We start from the raw sequence: 23,594 nt of genomic DNA, 5'->3' as shown, positions 1-23,594 counted from the left end.
TGATCGAGAAGATTCTGATACTTTCAATTTTCTGCTCTAGCAGGGTTCGGGCTACCCAGCTGCCAGGCGTGTCCACTTATCGGGGAAACGGTACCTGAATATGTAGGAGGTTAGCATTGAGTCCGACGTCTCCGTCTCCTGCTTGGTTGCGATTGATCCGATTCTGGCCTTTCAAACAGCATCTTCGGCAACCAACCAAACTGTCACAAAAACAACTATACCGGCTCTAGCTCCGATGGGCGTGTATAGGCCATGCGATAGTAATAATAGGAGGTGTCATAGCGAACATCATGGCCATATTAATCGATGAGATAGACGAGTTGGGACTGGAAGGGTTGTATCCAGAATCCTAGCGCACACAGGAGAAACACTTAGTTACCCCTTAGTGCAGGAACGCAGGACTCATCGTTAGCCTGTTAAGTTAGGGTGTTGGCACGGCTCATACCGAACGGCCATCGTCCACGGCTTCTTGGCTCCCCACAGCGTGGTGTAGCCCCTCTGCTGGCCCGCCTGATGCCTTCATGGGGTCCGTTTCTCGAACATCCAGCGAGTCATGCTCATGTTCCTGTCGTGGCTTGCTGGTCAGAATACTAACAGCACTAATGATACCAATAATAACAGCAGGAATAACGATCGCAATGTCAATGGCTTGTTAAGAGCTATTCTTATCGTTGCAAACCTAGCCAGCATCCAATGCCCGACTAGCACTACTACTAACTATGCGATTCTAGTATCTACAGGGAGCGCGGGCCAATCCTCATGACAGACTCGGCCCATGCGTCGTCAAAGCCATATTCTCGCTTTCGACTTTGGGTAGCATCCTGTGGCTCTGTCATCGGGTCCGCTCCATTTCTCTGAGATTAGAGTGAGCCCCTAATGTGCTGATCCGACGATCTGATGATTCCTTAAACCCCATCCAGCCGCGGCCTATCTCTTGCCCAGCCAAAAGTCATGGTTCTGTCACTCGGTCGCCCCGATCCACGCATCGCACCCTAGGAGAAGGATGTCATGCTTAATTGCGACCGTAATGGCAAACATGCCATGCTCGATTTGTCCAAGCATCGGGGCCAGTATCATTCCTAGTGGTGGTGGTACTCGAATACTATTATTATTTAGTCTGCGCTGCTTCTCCCAGAATGCTGCAATCCTCTTTTCAATCGCCAGGCTCCAGCCCAGTCGATGATCAACCCCTCCCTGTGCAGAGGATTAGAGTGCTAGAGTCCCATCAAGCTAGTCGTACCGCCACTCTTCAGTCAAGATGTTCATGCAACGCCTTGCCCTGCTATCGGCGGCTGCCCTCGCCCCGTTTGCTGCAGCCCAGTGCAATGGACGCAGCGAATACTGTGATCGCTCATACTCCAATATCACATTCATTGGAGCGCACGACTCGCCATTCGTTGGCTCCGGCCTATCCGACAACCAGAACCTCAACATCACTGCTCAGCTCGAGTTCGGCATTCGCTTCCTACAGGGACAAACGCACAAGAATGACGATGGTACTCTCGATATGTGCCATACTAGCTGCATCCTCGAGGATGCTGGCAGTTTGTCCGATTTCCTTGGAACCGTGAAGACGTGGCTAGACGCAAATCCCAACGAAGTTGTCACTCTACTCGTCACCAACGGAGACAACCTTGCCATTGACGACTTCGCCTCGTCGTTCAACAGCAGCGGTATCCAGCCATACCTCTACATCCCACCAACCAGCCCAGATGTCCTGCCCATAAATCAATGGCCTACTCTACAAGATTTGATCAACAACGGAACACGCGCCATTGCTTTCCTCGGTGCGCTCCCTGGTCTCTTATCCATGTCTTCAGTACTAACCCTGATTGGCTGTATAGACTACGGTGCAAACATGTCTAGCGTGCCCTACATCCTCGATGAATTCCAGTATTACTTCGAGACCCCCTTCGACGTCACTGACCCATCTTTCTCCAACTGCAGCATTGACCGGCCCGCCGGCGCCAGCCCCGATAGCCTCATGTACATCGTCAACCACTTCCTCGACGTCGATATTCTCGGCGCCAAGGTGCCCGACCGCGATGCTGCTGGTACTACAAATGCGGCTTCCGGAAATGGCAGCATTGGTGCGCAGGCTGCCTCTTGCGACAGCCAGTACGACCGTTTGCCTAATGTCTTGCTGGTGGATTTCACTGACAAGGGTGCTGTTATTGATGCCCAGAACGCGCTCAACGGATTCTAAGCTAGGTATATGGGTGCACGTCTGAATAGTAATGCGATGGTTTATGAGCATGTGTTGGTATTTTAAGATGTATAGGTAGAGCATTCGGAATACATATTGTCATATAGATATATATAACAAATCACCCTGTATTAAAATCTTCAAGTCTGGGGCCTAACCAGAGCAGGGTCACTCATCTATTTCTATTTGCATTTCCCGCTCTGCAAATTCAAGTTAGAAACACGTGACGGTTATATCAAAAATAAACTTACCATAAATCTTGTTCGCGGACGCGATAATAACCTCTGCTTTATGCCGGATTTTCGCAGCGTAGCGCTCAGCTTCTTTTTCAGGATTTTGATAGTTCTCGGTTTTTCGCGGCCGATTCTAAAACAAAGTAAGTTCCAGGACATAGAGGAGGGAAATTCTCTACTCACCATCAACAAAACAGGAACAATATCCTGAGGATCAGATTCTGCCAGAGCTCTAACACTACGAAAGCCATTTTCCCATAGTAATCTTGCGGTCCAGCTCTTAACAAAGGTCACCTGGGCCATTTCAAGTAGATCGTCTCGTGCACCGACTTGAAGTCGGTCTCGCATATGATCAAGCACCACCGCCAGCATACCCCACCCCATTCTCTGGCAAAACTTGACCATACCTGCGGCAAATCCATGGCAGGTCTGGGCTAGGGTTTGGATGACACCCCTAGAGGTTCCGTATCGGTTCGCAATTGTGGATAGAGGTACTTCGTTGCTCAAATCTCGAAGTTGGAACGCTGTATAGGCACGCCGGTATATTCGAGTCAGTTGTAGCTGCGCGGAATTCTCTTCTCTGAGAGAGCCCCCACTCTGTGCCCTGCGGGAGACAGTTAGTAATTTGGTTGAAACGGAAGGCGTTTTAACGTACATTTTGTTCACAAACCCTGGTTGAACACCAACAAACTGCAGCGCCCGGATGCCACTCTCATCCAAACCATCCAACTGATCTCGGAAAATGACCCAGTCTATAGTTGTGTTCATAGCCACGGTGAGCGGTGTGAACATATAGAATATATGCATTTCGCCATCCATGACAAATGCTTCTAGAGCCCGTGTGAGCTCTTCATAAATAAAGATGCCATCATCAGGCGAGAAAGACGAGGCGACAACGGCTGACCCGAGTTTTGTCGGCGCGTAAGAATCATCTTCACGCAGATATACAAGTTCAGAGTCGACCAATTCTTGTAGACTGTCTCGGGTCAATTTTGATAACTGAGCCAATTCGGATGTTCTATACAAAAGTGTACAACTCATGTACTCCTCGATCGCTTCGCGGCCAGACACTAAGCGAGTGGCGATCGCTTCCAAAAGGGCTCTAGAAAGAATAAGCATAAGATGCATAAGTCCCGGACAAGTTGATTTCACCAACCGTTTCACTCCTTTATTGTCTTGTGCCAAAGAGCTTTCAATAGCAGGAGTTTCAGCATCCCAAAGTTCAGCAACAGCCTCCAAATCTGATTTTTGACAAATAAGATACGTTTCCCCAACGATATCCTTTCCTTTACGCCCAGCGCGGCCTCGCATTTGCCGTCTATTTCCGTCAGTCGCAGTACGTACTTCAAAACAAAGGCCCAACGAGAAAACATACAATAATGCCGGCCCAACTAGGTCGCGTCCCATGCGGGCACCTTGCATGATGACCCGCCTAGCGGGAAGATTAACTCCCGCTGCAAGACTACAAGTGGCCACAATGACTTTGATGATTCCTCGATCGTACGCATCTGCAATCAACTCACGCTCCTCAGTCGTCAAACCTGCATCTAGAGTTCTCGATCAGCCGACTGTTTATACTCAGCAACTATAGTCGTCGCGGGTTGGGCACTGACGATGAAAGGCAACGCCTTTGACTACGGTCGCTTGAAATACTGGATCCAGACCACATGGTAGACTTTGTAGATCAGCCAAAAGATCCAGTCTCTTTTCCAAAATCTCGGAATCTAATGTCGATGGTGGCGGCATCGTCTCGCTAATGAGCATCGCATTTGTCTGACAAGCCTGCCGACTACCACAAAAAACCAGGGCTCCATAGCCTGCCATAGCAGTTTCGACGGCTAGAGACACCACAGCATTCGCTGTAACGTTGGACAATTCTTTAAATGGAGAACTGTCGATTTGGCGGTATGGTACCAATGAGGCTTGCAGTAAAACAGCATCCAGCTTTGGGGCAGTTTGGAAAAATTCCTTGGAGTTGGCAGCTTGGTATATACAGTTTTCGTACACCAGATGCTCTTCAATCGGGACGGGACGATGGTCCGAAGCATGGTAATTAGCATGGAGCCAGGTCGCAAGCAACTCCGTGTTCTGTCCAGCAGATTAGTTAGATGGCAGGTTTTTCTTCGATGGCACTCACGGAAAGGGTGGCGCTCATGCCAATTAGTTGAATATCTTGCTGCAAGAGAAGCAGTTTGGTAACCATCAATTCTAGCAGATATCCGCGGCTATTGTCATCGAGCATATGAATCTCGTCGATCACTACAATGCCCAAATTATCGACGGTACAGTCCTCGATGGCAGTATTGACTAAAGAATTGGCCTACATCGAGGGGGGGTCAGGCATCCGTTCTTACATATCAATTGATATCCATATAACAGCCCACCTTTTCAATTGTGCAGACTGCAATGTCTGTATCGGCCCAGGTAGTACGTGATTTACTTCCTCCGAAGAAACCGGTAACGCGGATCTCCTTTGGCAGGCGCGCCCACGGCTTCGCAGCAGCAGCGCCAGGCTCATCCGCGAGGTTTTTCTCGACATCGTGCACGATGCGACGAAGCCACTTTAGCTTTTCCTGCACGAGAGCAACATACGGAAGCACAATAATGGCTTTACGGGCGGGATTTTCGATGATACGTTTCAGCATCAATACATCGGCCACCGGCGACTTGCCGGCTCCAGTCGGGGCGGAATAGAGCAGGTTCTTCTCGCCAGTCAGATGACCGCGGACGAGCAGACAGGAAGCCTGCCATGGATAGACATTTTCGATGCCGACTGCTTTGAAGTTGGCAACCAGGGCGGGCGGCAGGCCGTATCGGGGATGCTGCAGTGACAAAAGCGGGCTGGCCGGAGCCTGAGGCAGCGCAGGCGCAGGAGCAGGAGCAGGAGAAGCAATGGCAACGGCTGCAGGGGCCGGCTGTGGATTGGCCAGCGCAGGCCCGCAAATCGCGCTAGCCGTAATGCGACGGCTGTGAGTGGCTGCCGAAGCAGGCACGAACCCCACCGGCCGCTGTCTTGGTAGAAACCCGTTCTTATTAGAAGTACTATTGTCAGTAGTGGTGGTCTGGCTGCGATCTGCATGCTTTCCAATGGCAGGACGGTGCGTTGCGCTGGGCGGCGTGACATTCTGGTGACCATGCTGATGGGCAGTATGAACATTCACGACGCTGTGGTGGCCGTAGTCGTGGGGCCGCTTCAAGCCCACCAGCGTCGTGGTCTGCTGGCGAGCCGTGTCCATTGATGTTTGGAAGCCATGGCTTTGGAATCGCTGGCCGGATGCCATGGCCCGTGGGTCTGGTCTGGCGCTGGAGAAACCCTCCGTCTGTGGCTGGGATTCAGAGGACAAGCATGGCGAGTATCGAGCAAGTCTCCAGACTCAAGATGGTGGAAGAGTGAAGAGTGGAGGTAATTAGGTCGTTGTCGTAACAATAACAGTAGTCGACGGCAGGTGCGAGGGTAGCGCTGTTGCTGTGTTGTATGGTGCAGCCTTGCAGCCTCAGGCGTTGCGCCCGGAGGTCCACCAATCAGATTCACATCTTGCATTCTTAATAACAACTTCAGTGCATCATACGGTATCTGGTGATTCAATTCTCCTGCTGATATTCAAATGATCTGCGCCCCCAGAGAGCCTCGTATGACGAATAAAAAAGCAATAAATAATAAGTAATCAATCGTAATATAGGTTTAGTGCGTAGTCCTGTGTACGATTGATGCTAAACTTTGGATCCTTCCGGTCTCCGGCTAGTGGTGGTTCTCGGCCAACGGCTATTTTGGCAGCCCTCCATCCTTTGTATGACGGCTGACTCTGTTCTTTGATTCAGCGTATTTATTAAATATTAAATATTGCCGGTTGCTGTTAATTAATCTATTCTGGGCGGCCAGCCACCTTCAATATTGGGTCAATGACCATTGCCGCATTTAATAGTCTATTGAAGTTGTCGCACTACTACCTCGGGTCTATACCTCGATTATATATATATATACTAAACAACCACTACCTAACGTCACGTGTAATCTATCGCATCAAGTGATGTATACATCAAACAAACACATGTATGCACTAATATTGTATATATAACGCCATCCCACGGCCCTCTTATAATAACAACGATCAAGCCTCCCCAGAACACGAGCATTAAGAATGCGCATAGTCACGTGCGTCTACCTGGGGTGCATCGTCGAATAAGTACCTACCAATTCGGGCCAAGCCAGCCCTTGACTCGGCGATTACATGACACAGATGATTATTGTTTCCGCCTTCGCCTTCGCCTTTTTCAGTCCTGTTAAATTCAAATCAATCGAAGTGATTTTATTTTATTCACGTGTATACATTTTCCTAATTATGTGCTGCCTCGCGACCCGGCCCGGACAGGCACCACCAGGGGGGTAGGATTAGAAGATGAGCCATGCAGCACTGACATGGCATGGGCTGTGTGGCAAAACAGCCGCCGGCCCGCCAACACGGAGCAAATTCTGCACCAGCGCGGACTCATTGGATGCCAGGGCCCCGGCGCTAGCAGTCGAGTATGCCTAAACCACCGCGTCCATTCAGAGGATTGTTGTTAATATGATGATTCAGTCGTACCGCATGCACCCTATGAGTAATTAATTATACGATCGGTCGCCAGGGAGCTGATCGTCCTATGCTGGCCGTGGGACATGCTCAACTTTCGATTTTCGTCGAATATTATTTCATATTATTCAATGTTATTGTCTGCTGTTCGAGGCGTTTGCTGTTTGACGTCCAAGCATTGTCTCTATATTAATAACGAAGAGTGCAACTCTGTACGTAATCGACGGCCAATAACTCAACTAACAACCAGCTTGACACAATAATAATAGTACAATATTAAATAAAATAGGAATAGGAATCGCATCGAAGAAAGATACCGTCGTGGACCCACTATTCCATCGACACTGGCCACCCAGGCCGCCATTATTGCTCCTGGTGAAAAAGCGCAGAATAATAGTCAAGAACCGTCTTGCCGTTGCGGTTGTCCGCGCTGGATCCCCTGATTGGGCGTGTGCCAATCATCATGGCTTGGCTCGATGCAGGTCGTGTCGATAATTGTCTATCTGCCTGGTGACCCCCGTGCAAGCCATGCACTAAGCCTGAACCATAACGACCTAACGATCATAGCATTCGCGCCTTGCTGACTGTCGTGTGAAAGACAGGCCTAGTGTTATTAATATTCTTATTGTTGCTCTGAACTACTATAGCACTAATCCCCCAATGTGCTACACATACAAGCCGACTTGCTCGTCGTCACAACGTCGTACATATACCATGATGTCTGTCTGCCAGAAGCATGATCAACTAGCGTAGAGGGGGCCACTACTGGGATCAGAATACCGCATCGAAGAAAGGGAAGGAGTTCGCACGTAGAAGTAGAGAGTGAAAAAATAAAGAAGAATCAAAAAGTAAAGGTGGCTCGCCGGCGAGTGGTGAGGGTGAACCCACTCGCTCGCCTTCCACGTCGGCTCGGCAGCTGCATTCCTGGTTCCGCAAGCCATGAGTGAGTGACATTTCTTAATCTTCTTCTTCTACTGCTACTGCTTCTTCTTCCTCTCCTTCCTGGCTTGGTGCACGTCAATTTTCTTCCTTCCTCCTCCCCCAAGACCATATCATCATCACACACTCTCTCTGCATCGCGTGCCACGGCTCGCAACTTTTTATCTCTACCGATCCATCTGCATTCTGTCTGTTCTGTCGCGGGCTTTTTGTTCTTGTGCTTCCACTCCCATCGCGCCGCCGCGTCGATATCATTGATCGTCGACTATCATCTACTCGTAGCCATTACCACCTCACGACGGGTCTGCACCTTTACCCAGCGACTTCTGCTGCTGACGGCTGTGCTCTTGTCGTCGATACCTGGCGCACTGCAATCGCCTGGTCGACGGTCCCTGGCCTGTCGCCATCGCCATCACCATCCTCCTCATCGTCATCCTAGCTGGCAAGTCGACACCTCCCGGACCAGGCCCCTGGTCTTCCTGTCTCTCTGACCGGGATCTCCTCAGGTCCAAATCCAACGAGTCTCAAAGGTTGGGCGCATTTTTCCTTCATCACCTCTGCTGTTCTCTCGCGCGCGCCCTCTTTTCTTCTCACTAATATCACACTAATCCACTAATCCACCAATCCACTAATTACCCTGCGCTACGTACGACAACCACCACCACCAACGAATGCGTCGTTGATCTGGTTGTCTCTGCTCTGCGCTTCCTTTCTCCCCCTCTGCTGCTATTGCACGAGTATCTTCTGCATTATTTCCCTGCGCTTCTTTCGCGTTGCATCCTATCCTGCCTTTGCCTGCTATTATTACCATTGTCGTCCGTCCCCACAGAAAGGGCCTGGCGGCGATCCACTCGCCCGCCGCCCTGCGCTTCTACTTGCCGCCGCTCCCACTATTGGACAAATCTGATTCCAAAGTCGTGACTGTATGCATATACTTTTTCTCCCCTCCTCGATCTTCCGCCTTTTCTGTCTACTTGATATCGGCCTCCCCCCCCTGTCGCTATCTTTCCCTTCTTTCCCTTCCTTTCTCTCTCAACCTTTTTCCTTTCTCCCCTTCACCCTCCTCTCGCGGCTGGACCTCCCCTCCACCCCCATCTGCTCCTGATATTCTTGGTGTTCTCTCCCACTGCCGCGTATCCGCTCCACGCGCGCCTGTGCAGATCAACCGAGCAATAGCTGCTGCTCCTTCGGGTCGTCTTGACTCTTGACGTTCCCACTCGCCTGTGCTATCTTTGTCGTGCACCTACCTCCTGTGTTTCATTTCCCATTCAGCAACCTTCTTTCTTCGCATGGATTTTTTACTCTATTCTGCCTACTAGTAATACCGTCTCTTTTCTTCTGTCTTCATTCGCCACTTTCCTTCTCGCGCTACACTTCTTCTCGGGCTTCCCCATCCAACTCACTCTGTGTCTCTCGTCACGCTATATCTTCCCGCCACCTCTTGACACATTCATTACCCGTGCTCCTTGTTTCCCATATTACCCATCTCGCTCTCTCTCGCGTCTCCCACCATTGTGCTTACATGGCTCTAGTATAAAATTTCATGCAAGGATCAGCCGCGGCTCCTGTCATTTCTTAGGTGGACGCAGTCATGTCCGAGGACAGACAGTCCACGGAATCTCTACCGCCATCGGCTGAACCGTCTGATGTTGTTGCCAACAGCGCCAGCCCGACAGGCCGGGCGAAAAATCGACAGACCACCCTGTCAACCAAGGCCGCACAGACTGAAAAGCCAGAGGATGCGCCGCCAGTAAACGCCGTTCACTCGGTCCCCATGACTGCCTCAAATTCGTCTTCATCAGAAGTCGGGCTGGTTCCTGACTCTCTCGCTGCCCCCTACAGCACACGCTCTCGTGGCCGTAACGGGGCGCCGCGGCCAAACTATGCCGAAGACATAGAGATGGATTTTGAACTCACCAGCCCCGCCCCTACCACTGCAAAGGCTCCCACCACTGCTGCAAAGCGAAATGCCACCTCAAGTGTTAACAGCTCTCCTGCGGCGACTGAAAGCGAAAAGGGCCCTGCTGCCAGCACCCGCAAGGGCCAAGCCGCGGCGAACGGAGTGCATGCCAACTCCGCAGTGAAAGACATGATCCCGGGAACTTCGACCTTCTCAGCCAACACTGCGAATGGTGCTACTTCGGCCCCATCACGGAAGCGAAAACAGCCGCCCACAGGCTCAACCGGTGCCAATGCCAACGGAACCACGAAAAGGTCGCTCAATTCAGCGTCCGAAAATAAGATGAATTTTCGCCTGTCTAATATGATGACCTTTGAAAACTCCGGCGCCCGATTGAAGAACGGGAAGCTGAAGGCTGATGACGGTACTACTCTAGAAGTAAACGGTTGGTTTCTACTATTTCTTTTTTTAAGCGTTGAATATCACAGGGGAATCAAGGCTAATGTATTGCTAGACCATGTCTACTTGGTGTGTGAGCCACCTGGTGAGCCATACTACTTGGGTCGCATTATGGAATTCCTCCCGGCAAAAGGAAACTCCTCAGGTCCAGTGGAAATGGTGAGGGTAAATTGGTACTATCGACCCAAAGACATTCAACGAAGCGTGTCAGACCCCAGATTTGTGTTTGCATCAATGCATTCCGATCCATGTCCATTGTCATCGCTGCGCGGCAAATGCTCAATTATGCATGTGTCCGAGATTTCAAATTTAGATGAGTACCGCCGGTCAAAAGATACATTTTGGTATGACAAGATGTTTGATCGATACATGCACCGCTACTATGAAGTAGTGCCAACCAAGGACGTGATTAATGTGCCCGAACATGTTAAGAAAGTCTTGGATGACCGCTGGAAATTTATTCTTTGCGAGCTCGCCCGCAAAAAAGAGCTGACTGGTGCGGTCAAAACTTGCATCAAATGCGGATTGTATGCAGCTAGGTAAGAAAACGAACTAGAGACTCAAATTTTAGGCGCAATTTTTACTGATGATACTAGCGCTGAATCTGTGGACTGCGCCGTTTGCCATCACACTTACCACATGAATTGTGTTAGGCCGAAATTGACAAAAAAGCCGGCGCGTGGGTTTGCGTGGGCTTGTGCTTTATGCAGCCGCGCCCAAGAACGCAAGCTAGAGGCTCGAAATACACCCATGGCGGGCGAAAATCTGCCAGATATCGAAGAAGATCTCCCGGAAGAAGACGATGACGAGCCTATGATCGATGCCGTTGCGACTGGAAGAAGTAGCCCTGCCGCAGATGAGAAAAAGAAGCCCGAACCTGCAACAGCTGCACAAATCGCACAGGCAAAAATGTGGCCCTATCGATATTTTGGAATTCATTGTCAGTTGGAGGATGCCCTTGACTATGACGACCGAATTTATCCGCGCGCAAGCTCCCGTATTGGCACACGGCACCAAGCCATAGTTAGTCCATGGTTTGGTCAACCCGTTCAGTATGCAAAGCCACTTGACCTAAAGAAAAGGTTCAAAGGGTCAGGCAAGGTCAATGCCAATAAACTCTCCAAAGAAACGCAAGCTGCCATAGAGGCCGAAAAACAGGACAGATTAGCTCGGCCGTGGGTCATGGATGAACCTCAAGGGTATGTTCGCCGAGGCGAAGACGAACCAGTCCCGGTCAATGGAAAAGAGGTGCGTACTGCGGAATTACTTTTTAAAATGCCAGAGGCCAATCAGATTTCTTCCGCTCGGGGGAAGATGACGCTCCTGGGTCTGAAATGAGCCAAGAAGAGCGAGAAAATTTTATCGATGAGTACATGGCCAGAGCTAAGGAAGTCGCGTCTGAAAGAGGTCTTCCAAAGTACCATACAAATTTCTTGGATAAAGCGTTGGAGTATCTCTATTCGGAAAGCTATAATGTGGATGCTGCTCTGAAACGACTGAAGAAGGCCGATCTTTACAAGGATCTTAAAGAGCCGAAGCTTAATAAAGATCAAAAAGCGCTTTTCGAAGAAGGAGTCTCCAAATATGGGTCTGAATGGATCAATATTCGACGACATATAGGAAATATTGAGACAAAACATGTTGTTCGATATTATTATATGTGGAAAAAGACTACCGAAGGACGCCGCATTTGGGGAAGCTATGAAGGTCGGCGAGGGAAAAAGGAGGCTAGACGTGCTGATCCGTCGTCCAAATTACTCGATGATATTGCCGATGAACATGACGACTCAGCATTTGATAACGACAAAGCAACCGAAAAGAAAAAAGGCTTCCAGTGCAAGTTCTGTCTTACTCGCTCGTCCCCTCAATGGCGCCGTGCACCTCTTACAACGCCTGGTGCTACTATCCCTGCTGAGCCCACATCTAAGAAAGCAGATAGGGGATCCCAACTTGCAGTGGCACTATGTCATCGATGTGCTATCATGTGGCGCAAATATGCCATTGAATACAAGGACGTCGATGAACTAGCCAAGAGACTTCAAGCAGGCGGTAACAAGGCCTGGCGTCGCAAATTAGATGAAGAGATGTTGGCGCAAATGCTGGTTTCAGACGAATCGCCTCTGAACATTAGCAGCACTACGGCAGCTACAGCAGCATCTATAGGGGTCAATGTCAATGGGTCCATAACACCTGATACCCAGTCGGAGCCTGTCAAGAAAAAGGCCCGGACTTTAGCCGAAAAGGACAGTGCAACCACCTCCGCTAGAAACTCGGTCGAACCGCTTCCTAAGAAGAAGCCGATCGAAAAGCCGGCTGAGCCGTTGCCGATCATTCCAGAACCTCCTCGAGCGAAAGTATTACCATGCGCAATATGCAAAAGCATGGATTCTACTAGTGATGCCTTCGTCTCTTGCAGGGATTGTCGGCTCACTGTTCATCAGCGCTGCTATGGGGTTGCTCCTGACATCTATCCCCAGAAATGGCTTTGTGATGCTTGCTCCAACGATCGAACCCCTCTCGTTTCAACGATATATGAATGCGTGCTATGTCCTGTCGCTGTGACTGAACAGGAATTGATGGAAGCCCCAAAATCAAATCATAAAAAGAAAACAGAACGTGATCGGGAAAAGGAAAGGCTAGAAAAAGAGTTGGTTGCAGAAGCCATTAAACTCTATCAGCGAAGGCAAGAGGCTGTAGGCAAACCTACTGGTCCCCGAGAACCATTGAAGCGAACTGTTGGCAACAACTGGGTGCATGTCAACTGCGCCTTATGGAACCCTGAGATCAAATTTGGCAACGCCGTGGAACTGGAGCCCGCAGAAGGCTTTGGTCTCATCCCACGTGATCGCTATCAGGAAATCTGCAAGCTTTGCAAAACTAAGAATGGGTCTTGTGTTTCTTGTCATTATCCAGGCTGCAGCGCGAAGTTTCATGTTGGGTGTGCCTTTCAGGCTGATTATCTTTTTGGCTTTGACGTGAATCCTGTGAAAGGATCTCGCAGAGAGTCAATCACCACCATGAAAATAGGCGAAGAAACCGGATCGGTTACTCCTGGCATTTGGTGTCCATCTCACGCAGCACAAGCGGACGTTCATGACATCAGCGAACCCACGGATCATGATGGATTAAACGCTCTAGCGCTCTACGTGCGAACCTACAAACAAGCAGACCTTGGTCTGACAGGAACAGTCCGAAAGGCAGCGCACGTTCAACAACACGTTAATGCTCCGCTTTCCAGCAATGGCTCAGTCCACGTTAACAGACGGGCTTCTGGGGCTGGCTCTACTCAGGATAATACTCAAGGACCCAGCTCCACCAGTACACCAGTAGAATCAGCACATCCCCCAGCCGGTCCGCAAGGTAGCAAGGCTTGTGTTCATTGCAAAACCTCCTTTAGTCCTCGATGGTGGCTTGTTGACAATCCTCACCGAAGCAATATCACTGCCAATGGCTTGGGCCATTTGACCAACGGAACTGTCTTGCATTCGCGCACTTTGTCTCAGGGCTCTGTTCCCTATGTCAATGGGGACTATCGTACAGAGAGTGAGTTGATGTTTGAATGTCATAAGTGCCATCTTAAAAGGCCAATTCCACCTCCTTCCACAGAGTCGCATCCTTCACCATACGATGCCTCCAGAGCATCCGTTCTACCAACGTCTCGACCGGCGGATTACACACCACAATATACATCGCATGGCCATCCACCTCAGCAAGGGCCATTAGGCCGTCCTGAGCCTCCTGCCCAAATACCGCCACTGCCACCTTCTGGATCAGCTTGGTATAACGGTTACGAGCATCTTCCCAAACATGGAGTACCTACCTCGGCTCCTCAAACAAACGGCTTTGGACAACCTCCCCCTTATCCGCCAAGTGGTCCTCCGCATTTGCCTAGCTTTCCTGGACCCGCAGGAACATCAGTGCCTCCGCATGCTCATACACATCATAGCCCTCCACCTGCTGCTGCACACCTTCCGCCACCACCCCCGGGACCGTATCCTGGTGTGCTTCCTGTGCCATCTCCTGCTCATCCGTATTCGACTCCTTCATATGCATCACCAGCGCTGTCTACGCCACATGGTCCGCCGAGTCTACCGTTTGGAACGTCAATGTCTCCGCCTGATATCCGTACAAGCCTTGTCCATCGCTCACCGCCTCGTGCACTAGGTGGCCACCCCCCTCCGCCGTCCCGAGTCTACCCTGTTGAAATGGTGGGCCATTCGCCTTCAATGTCAAGGGGAAGTGTCGACCATTCATTACCGAGTACACCAAACCGTTCTGAAGAGCATGCAATAACATCTACACATCCTACGAATAGTGCGCGATATCCTTCTGGTTCCAGTTCCGGTGGACCAAGTGCAAACACGGGGGCAAGTGCTAGTCCATCTTTGAAAAATTTACTTTCCTGAGCACATCCTTTTTTTATTTTTAATCTTTTTTACTTGGTCGAGGCTGCTGAAATTATTCAGTCTCGGTTGGTTGGATTTGTTACGAAATCCCCATGTATAATAATATCATTCGTGTGGTTGTCTTTTACATTTCATTTGTGTTTTGTATTTGGTGCATGGCATGCAACAGGCATTGGGATATTATCTGGCGTTGAAAGAAAAGGTTGGCCATCTAGACTACGGCTGTGTGATGAAAAAGCATGGTAGACGATTATTGCTTGGAAGGTTCGATTTACATATTCAATGTTGGAAATATTATTGTTGAGCATGATTCTTCCATCGATTGAACCGATCGATGTACTTGAGTAAGATGGCGCAATTTGATTATCTCCAAGCAACTTTGACAAGTGCAATCTCTGGTTCGGTCAAGTCAAAGGAGTCGCCAGCTATAAATATACTACCCAGGTAGCAATGGGACAAGAAAGATTCTTTAAATAGAACACAAAGGCTCTTTCTAAACAGGTCTGCAGATGCATCGCATAATTCCTTGGGCTCGGGCATTAATAAACCTAGATCACCTTTAATCATGTCCTTGATAATGTACATATGTTCTCTACAGTCTTACAAGTAAATTTCCAGCGCGTTATACTGGGAGGCTGGTCCCTAAGCGAGCTTATATACATATGGCCCCCAGAAAGCTTATTACTATGCATATTGCAACTTGACTGAGACACGACATGTCGATGAATCCCTGGTGCAATTGGAAGTTTACACACGTCAAGTCCAGTTTCGAACACATTCGAATCTACGCAGTGATCGTAGTGGTAGTATTGGTCGTCGTATTGCGATATGGGTGGTACCACCGTCTCTCGCAAGCTAATCGTCAGCGACACCAGTTGATGGATCATTAACGAGACGACTAGCTAGTAGCTACTTATTACATATTAGGACTAAATTCACTCGATCGGCATGGACCGACAGGACATGTTGCGAGGTACATACATACTGCATACACACCCGTTCTTACGTAGTTGACAACAACCCGACTAATGGTGCAACGCGACCTGGGGGCCAAACTGCGTACCTGTACCCCAATAAGAGAGTTCGCTGCCAGGCGTGGCGGTAGTAAAAAGACAGTAATGGTCAATTCCTATTTGGGACTGCTCATGATAACTGGTAAGTATTGACCAGGACTTTCATCGGTTCTCTGGCACGCTACGCTAGGTATAGCTGTATAAAAAAAAGAGACTCGGCGATCAATTGACGGAGCGGCTGGTTTGTGCCTAGTCGGATTCCGATTCGGCGGGGCAAGTGCATTCGATCAATTAATGTTTTCTTTCGGAGGGGTTGTTCAATGTTCTTGTTGGTTAGGAAGCATGCTTCGTGGGGAGTTTATTTCTTTAAAGCGTGGTAAATGTTTCGGGATTTAATGACTTGGTGTTGTCTACCGCGTGTTTGCTGATATCAATTGATATATATAGGTTGCATGAGAATATTCCAATGAAAATGAATCCACGAGCGGAGCAATCATAGGTCCGCGTCTAATCAAATATATATTATTAACTTAAGGGGCTAACTACCTAAGCCGTCGTTGACACTAACATCCTTTGATACGATGATTTTACTGCTTCTTATCTGACAATAATGGTTACTCATCGCTAGCAGAGTTGGGACCTAACTGAGTGGAATCCAGTTGCGACTGTTATTAAAGCTAGTTGACACAGCAAAATTGGGCGATGATCACTGAATGAATGTGGATTTATGAATTGATGCATTGATGAAATCATGGCGATTGTTCGATCATTGCGGCGAGGGTGCCCATCGGGGCCTAGCGGCATCCAGCCTACAAATTGCGGGCGCTGGTTCGCCTTGGAATTGGATTCCTTGCATGATGATCGACATCGCTGTGCAATTCCACCATTGACTGGTTTCTCTGCCTTGCAGATGGATCGATGCTATGGCCAATACCAAATACGTAGGAACTGTTGTTAGTATTCCTGCTATCTTCTATGAGATGTACACACTGAAACGATTTCATGCAATACACATGTCTGCTAGCGTGATCCTCGGACATCGGCGCGCGATTCCTTTAGCTACGGGTAGTATCTTCAGAGTTCCGATGTTATGCAGGTAGACAGACCCACGTGATTGCTGCAGAGAAACAATAACATAACTTACATAAGATACCACGTCTAGCCGTCTACACCACGCGCTGTGCTTAGCGACGAAAAATAATAGAAATCACGACAGGCTGCGGTCTTGGCGCTGATTTGGCCCGAAGCTACACATGTTGCAACAATTTCACACGGGCTGCTTCTTGCAACGTAGTCAATTACGTCTTCGGCTGCTATAGGGCTAGATGGCCACTTCTAATATTCAACGTTGCTGTCGATAATGCACAATAAGTTATTCTGCATGGCAGAGATGGCAACATTGAAGATTGACAACATCCATGTCTAGAGGCAGTTGGTTAAGCGCCAGGAGCTTGGTAGTTGATACATGATGCCTGACAAATGTTACAGATAGGGCCGGAGTCTAAACGGGATGCGGTTAATGATGAGGGTCGGTCGCGTGCTCGGCAGGAGCTGTATCATGAAAACTCTATACTATATCGTATTATTTAATAGGCAGCATGTTCCGCCAGGTAGGGGTGGATTTAAGCACAATAAGCCGTATAATAAGCAATATTATAAGAATAAGAATAAATTAAAATATTCAATAAGAATATTAATATTATAATAATAACAATGAATATGCTGGGAATGACGCCATGGTGATACAATTCTGGCTTGGCGGTTACACGTGCAGCTAGTTAAGATTAGGCGTGCCCGGATTAGGTAGTAGGTTGTTTGCAATACGGCGCACCTTAAAGGCTTAAAAGCCTTAAAAAAGCTAAACGGGCGGCTAGCGCCAACTTCCTTGATGAATCGCAGCCGATTATGACTATGATAGCACGATGGTAATGAATAAGGATGATGATAACATCGGAATCCTGAATACGACAAACCGTGCAACCCAACCCGGGCCCACACCGGAGATGGCTATCGAATGCAGGTTAGCGCATGGTGATCACTGCGCTTCCTGGGTCGACTAATCCCACGCAGGTTGAGTCTTGACACTCTATCCGATACGTATTTTAATACTGCTGACTGGCGTGTGAGTGGACGGCGGCCAGTCTGCGTCGCAATGCAGACAATCGACCAAAGTTCTCTTTGTGTGGATAAGTGATATTAGGAATAACCTGAACAGCGGAAAACGTGGCTGAGGCGATCTCCATCGCTAGCTCCTAGGTGCCCCACTCATACTGTACATAATAGAACATAGAACATACGACATGCGAAGCGCTGGTATTTTCCGTACGGCACCGTACCGTAATCAGGTGAGTCACTGGTCGCCTAGCCACAGGCCGACGTAATGTCACGGTAATGATAGCGCTGTAAATGACGGTCACTGCGCATTACCCCACGGTCGCTTTCGGGTTAGCTCTGGCCCCGACGCTAAAGCACTAGGACAGCATTCTGAATAGCAACCTACAATAATATAGTATTGTTATTAGGATTATGATTACGATTACGATTACGATTACGATTACGGTTAGAATTAGTATTGTTATTGTGATATATTGACAGTGTCGGCGGAAAAGAATTGCCACTCTAATAATGAGCGACCCAGCAAGCTTTGGCTACCTCGACCATTACATTAAATTGATTATAGAATGATTTTACTGGTCAGGAAGTATTATACATACATCAAACAAACGCGATAAATTAAAGCATAGCCCGAATCAGCCCTATTCGCCAAGCCGGCTTAATTTGCTGGCGCTGACTGGTTTTGTCCTGTCAATCTCGTCGAAATAAAGCTCCGATGCGCTCTGATGTAGCCCCTCAACGGCAGACGCAGCGTGCGAAGAGTCGAAGACCAACAGCACTTTTTTGGTTGGGAACACGGAATCGTGGAGATTAACCAGCTTCTAGAAACAATAACATGACTCGTTAATGCCGGACGGGATGAAATCCTTTCTCCACGCACTCGATCGGCCCCACTCGCGGCGTCATCAGATTGCTTTGCGCCTGATACTTCATGTTTGGCATTCACTTTTCGTATGTGTATACGCAGAGCATATAGTGGGCATCTCGTCAAGTATATTCCAGTAGACGCGAAGATGTGATGCCATGGCTTCTCCATGGCCATGGGATGTAGCTGAGAGGCCCCTGCTTCAGCCAGATCTTGGCCCCATCGTCCATCGTTGCGTATCAGGACATCGTGAGAATGGGCCCTTAGTGTACTAGACTTTGATTGGGCGTGTGGCGAGGACCAAGTTTAAGGATTCTGGATTAGCGGTATTAAATACCAGACGGGCTCGTATTTCACGGTACGGCCACGCTCAAGCCTGTGCCGCCCCCTGTCGCGCGAGCCAGTAGAAGCCGTCGAAGCATCGCCCGTTCGAGACGCCAGCCAACCAGCACCCGCCCCGGCAGCCCGGAGAGCTTCTGGAAGGCCAGTAGAACACTGCTCATCGACCCACCTTCCCTTTTTGCCCCTGCGGCCTCTAAATGGGCCGGCCCCCCTTCGCCCTTCGCTCCTTCCCTCCAGGCTTCTGCTCCTGCTCCTCCTCCTGCTCCTGCTCCTCTGTAACTGAATTACACCGCGACTGCCTTGTACCCGGCGGGTCTACCCATCTTCCAATAATCCATCGCTTCCATCCTTTCCTTCCCTATCGTTCGTCTGCCCTGTCTGTCCGCACTCTGACTAGTCTTCGTCTAGTTGCTCACTGCCTCCCCCCATCCCATTACTTACTCTGTACGGCCCATCTCATTATTGTTATCTTCTTGTATCTTTCCTCCAGACACACACACATACCCACACCACCGGACCCCAGCGTCTGCTTACCTGTCTTCGCTTCTCGAGCCATTAACCAAGCCCTTCACCATCCTAACCTGCACCCACTAGCAGTTTCGTCAACCACCGACCCTCGTCGTCTGCGGCCCTACAACCCTACAGGTTCAATCCTCCCTAGTCGTCTCTCCAAAACTCTCTCAAGAGCATACTTGTTAGCATTCGTCTCATCAGCCGTCTCTCTAATACGTACATCTACAGAGGCGGCTACTGACCACCAGTCCTCCACCCCCAGTCTTTATTGCCGACAGCATGACTGCCACGAGCCGCCAGATCTGACTTCGTTTCCGTTTCTCTGGCACTACTCGGCGAGCCATTTTGGATAACTCTTGACTGTCTCGCTGGTGGCCACCAATACTCTTACGGTCCTGGTGACTGAGACTCTCTTTTCCGGTTCGACTTCTGGAGTACATACATACGCATCATTCGTCGACATCTTTTCCCTTTACTTACATTCAACGGCCAGAAGTGCCTGAAATATATTTGTCGCCATTTACAATCCCTAGCTGACCTACCGACCTACCGCTCAAATCGACAAAATTTCGCTTATGATTAGCACTATATTAGCCTGCGTGGGTTTTCGGCTGTGATCAACCATTTACATTTGCTCTCGTTGAACTGATCGACTTGGATGACGTAGCACAATGGCCGGTGAACTGAGCAGTGCGGTCTATATAGATGACCGAGTCAAAACGGAGAGATGGGTATATCGAAATTCAATTCATGGACCTAGCGGGCGCCGGAAAATCTCCGATATACTTACAGAAGAACCTGTAACGCTACAAACAAATGTGCAATCGTTGCTGGACGTGTGTTCGCAAAGTGAGTAATTAGAGAATCTTAAATTTTCGGGGTCAGGGCTAATGCTTTTGTCTTCTAGTCTACATATGCCATTCCGGGCAATCATTTGCCACCACCTTAGCGGAATTGAATGATCGAAGCGGTTCGGACTGCACACCTATATTTGCCTTTATTGATATCGACTCGAACAGCGAGGCTGTGGCACTGCGTCGGCGGGATGGACGAGATTCAACAGGGAGCCTCGGAGTGGAAAATAACGTTGCATCGCTTAGGGGATTTACATTCTCTTCAGAATCTGCCGATTCTTACGGAGTCCAATTGTTGGCTTTGTTATCCTCCGATCTGCAGTTACAAGATGGTCCGAAACTCATCATTCCCATTGCTCTTTTGCGATCAACAGAAGAGATTTCTTCACCCAAAGTTGAGGGATGTTCGAATGGCGATTTACCAATCATCTCACCTACACAGCACAGCTTACTGGCACGTTGTCTAGATGCGGGAGCTGTGGATGTACTATGTCAACCATTACCCAAAACGCGAGTTCCAGGACTCATGATTCACGCCTATCGAGTTCGACGTGCTGCTCAGAAAGAAATGTCACGATTCATGTCTGTGAAGAAATCGAGAAAACAGTCTTGGGTTGGTGTCCATAATGAAAAGCCATATGCTTATTTGCGAGAAACTATGTACGTTTTGTCGTGATGTTTGATATAAATATTTTGCAACTCCGTGACTAACTCTGTCTACAGGGTCTCAAAGCTAATGAAATCGATTTGCAACCCCGAAGACGTCATCGAGGAATTTCAAGATGGGTATGTTTTAATTGAAATTGATAGGTTTATGTCTCTTGTTAATCCGATTGCTTTAGCGACTTGACCGTTTCTGCCGAGCGCAAGCTGTTTGTGGAGCGCGCAATTGGCGAATGGGAGTTTCCCGCGCACGACTTGAGCGAGGATGAACTTGTTCTTGCTGCCTGCTCTATACTTTCACACACTATGACAATGCCGGAGGTTGAATCCTGGAAATTAACCGATGGTGAGCCTCATTATTTCCAATGTAAAATATGTCGTTAATTGACAGAAATTGCAGGCGAGTTGCGCACCTTCCTGTTGGCTAGTCGGGCAGCCTATAATTCCTTTGTCCTTTACCACAACTTCCGCCATGCAGTCGACGTTATGCAGTCGGTCTTTTGGATTCTGCTTAGAATTGGCGCTATCCCTCCTATCAATACTTCCAATCCTGTTCCACCTGTCTCGAAGTCGATGGTTGCAACTCTTATATCTCCTTTTGACGCCCTCACTCTTCTAATATCAGCAATTGGACATGATGTCGGCCATCCCGGTGTGAACAATGTCTTTTTGGTTAAACTAAATGCGCCTTTGGCTCAGTTGTATAACGATAGTTCTGTGTTGGAAGCATTCCACTGTGCCGCCTTTTCCCAAATCCTCCGTCGTCACTGGCCTGTCGCTTTTAATGATACTAACCTTCGAAAACTTCTTATCAGTTCGATTTTAGCAACTGATATGGGCGTGCATTTCAAATTTATGGCACGAATGACCGAACTACAACGGAAATATCACGAAAACGAGGGCTTAGAAGGCTGGAGCACACAAGATCGTGATACCTACAAATCACTCATGTGTGGATTGATCATAAAATGTGCTGACATTAGCAACGTGGTATGTTTGATCGATATGAGATAATTGAAACACTGTTTTCGTTGGTAGCTAACTAGAAAAAAATTGGCAGGCTCGACCTTGGCATATCGCTGAAAGATGGACCAATATTCTACAAGAAGAATTCGCTCATCAAGGTGAAATGGAAAAGGGGGTAGGCATGGAAACTGCTCTCTTCGGTGGACCGCCTGAATTAGGTAACATTCTCAAGCTTGCCACGGGCCAAATCAACTTCATGACCATATTCGCCTTACCACTCTTTGAAGGAGTTGCCGATCTTTGTCCACAAATGAACTATACTGTTGAACAGATCAAGCTTAATAGGTCAACATGGCAAGAAATTTCTGATCGTGAAAAGCGGCGAAATTTGGATGTTCCCGGTATCGACTCGGATGAACAACGCTCCCCACGGTCTCTCAGCCCCGCAAAGTCAGATACATACCCGGTCTCAGCAGTACAGGAAAATGATATCGGAACGACAGAGGGACTGAACGCCCAGATTACACTGGACCAACCTCCTGATGATTTGATTTCTGCACCATCGCCCGTGACTCAAAAGAAGATCGCAGAGGGCCAGGTGGACCTAACTCAAACCACCGTTGCGGGTTTCCGAACGTTTGCAAACAACGATGATAATAGCCATTCATCTGAATCCCCATCAGGCGCTGGTGATAGCAGTAATACGGGCGACTCGTCGGATGCAACCATTGCAACTCATAATGGCATCCACTATAGGGGTGTGTCTTGTTCTTCAACACATGCATCCCGCCCTTCAAGCTCCTACGGCATCGGCCGAGACACGAGAACACAAAGTGCAAGTACTTGTGCAAATACAGTCGAAACCCCTGTATCCCCAGCTACAAATGCAACGAGTTTTGTCACAGTTGATAGCAGTGATGAGAAGGATGTCAATGGGAGTGGTCTCAGCAGTAAAAGCGACGTCTATCCGCTCGACGACGACAACCACTCGCGCCCATCATCCTCGGGACTGTATGCCGTTTCAGACAGGCATCAATTGGAGTCAAACGGCCATTACATTCCCCAAAAACCTCGTTCGTTTCATCAATTGGAGGAATTGAGTAAACCCCATCACATGATGACAGCCATTCTGGGAAACGCGCTTAACAGTCGAGGCTCTTCTCCAATTGAATATGATAACTCGAAGATGGATATACAAAACACAGACGACGAGTCATCCATACCTTACAATCGAACGATTCCACGGAAAAAAAGTCGCCTTCGATTGGCTTTTTGGAGACGAAAAACCCAGTATCAACAACAGGCTGATAACGGATACTGAGTTTGAGGCTATGATGACTACGGAGTTTAACTTAATAATGGCGGTATAGAAAATGGCAATGGGCTGGCGTCAAACACTATTTCCATTCTTTTCCCTTGGACTGGTACGAGTTGAGATCGGGTTATTTATATTGGTGTACAGGATAAGTTGTGATCCGTCTTTGGCATTTGCGGAACTCAGGCGATTCGACATTTACGAAAACAATTGGGTTCAAATGATACCATCTGG

General features: G+C 48.7%; 4 protein-coding genes across 4 annotated transcripts; 3 read left to right on the top strand and 1 right to left on the bottom strand.

Annotated features, from left to right (window-relative positions):
- Positions 1-1,258: 1,258 nt before the first annotated feature.
- BGW36DRAFT_395672 (PLC-like phosphodiesterase) lies at positions 1,259-2,206 on the top strand (the record flags this gene model as incomplete). Its single annotated transcript, XM_046218071.1, has 2 exons — positions 1,259-1,787; positions 1,845-2,206. 2 exons carry the CDS (start codon positions 1,259-1,261, stop codon positions 2,204-2,206), a joined length of 891 nt encoding a protein of 296 aa, XP_046074320.1.
- A 168-nt stretch (positions 2,207-2,374) lies between these two features.
- BGW36DRAFT_425428 (putative DNA-directed DNA polymerase theta) lies at positions 2,375-5,720 on the bottom strand (the record flags this gene model as incomplete). The annotated part of the gene is made up of 9 exons (XM_046220111.1): positions 2,375-2,406; positions 2,458-2,572; positions 2,623-3,043; positions 3,095-3,541; positions 3,596-3,757; positions 3,815-3,986; positions 4,053-4,527; positions 4,577-4,759; positions 4,824-5,720. 9 exons carry the CDS (start codon positions 5,718-5,720, stop codon positions 2,375-2,377), a joined length of 2,904 nt encoding a protein of 967 aa, XP_046074319.1.
- Positions 5,721-9,540: 3,820 nt separating this feature from the next.
- Positions 9,541-14,714, top strand: BGW36DRAFT_395670 (uncharacterized protein; the record flags this gene model as incomplete). The annotated part of the gene is made up of 4 exons (XM_046218070.1): positions 9,541-10,294; positions 10,364-10,847; positions 10,905-11,560; positions 11,602-14,714. 4 exons carry the CDS (start codon positions 9,541-9,543, stop codon positions 14,712-14,714), a joined length of 5,007 nt encoding a protein of 1,668 aa, XP_046074318.1.
- Positions 14,715-20,233: 5,519 nt separating this feature from the next.
- On the top strand, positions 20,234-23,366 carry BGW36DRAFT_292166 (putative high affinity cAMP phosphodiesterase; the record flags this gene model as incomplete). Its single annotated transcript, XM_046210892.1, has 6 exons — positions 20,234-20,411; positions 20,470-21,076; positions 21,140-21,202; positions 21,259-21,425; positions 21,480-22,069; positions 22,140-23,366. The coding sequence occupies 6 exons, from the start codon at positions 20,234-20,236 to the stop codon at positions 23,364-23,366; spliced, it is 2,832 nt and encodes a 943-aa protein (XP_046074317.1).
- Positions 23,367-23,594: the final 228 nt, after the last annotated feature.

Source organism: Talaromyces proteolyticus (genome assembly GCF_021365285.1).
Source record: "Talaromyces proteolyticus strain PMI_201 chromosome Unknown BGW36scaffold_4, whole genome shotgun sequence".
NCBI lineage: Eukaryota > Fungi > Ascomycota > Eurotiomycetes > Eurotiales > Trichocomaceae > Talaromyces > Talaromyces proteolyticus.
The sequence above is the reverse complement of the archived record's forward strand: the minus strand, read 5'-3'. Positions and strand labels throughout refer to the sequence as shown.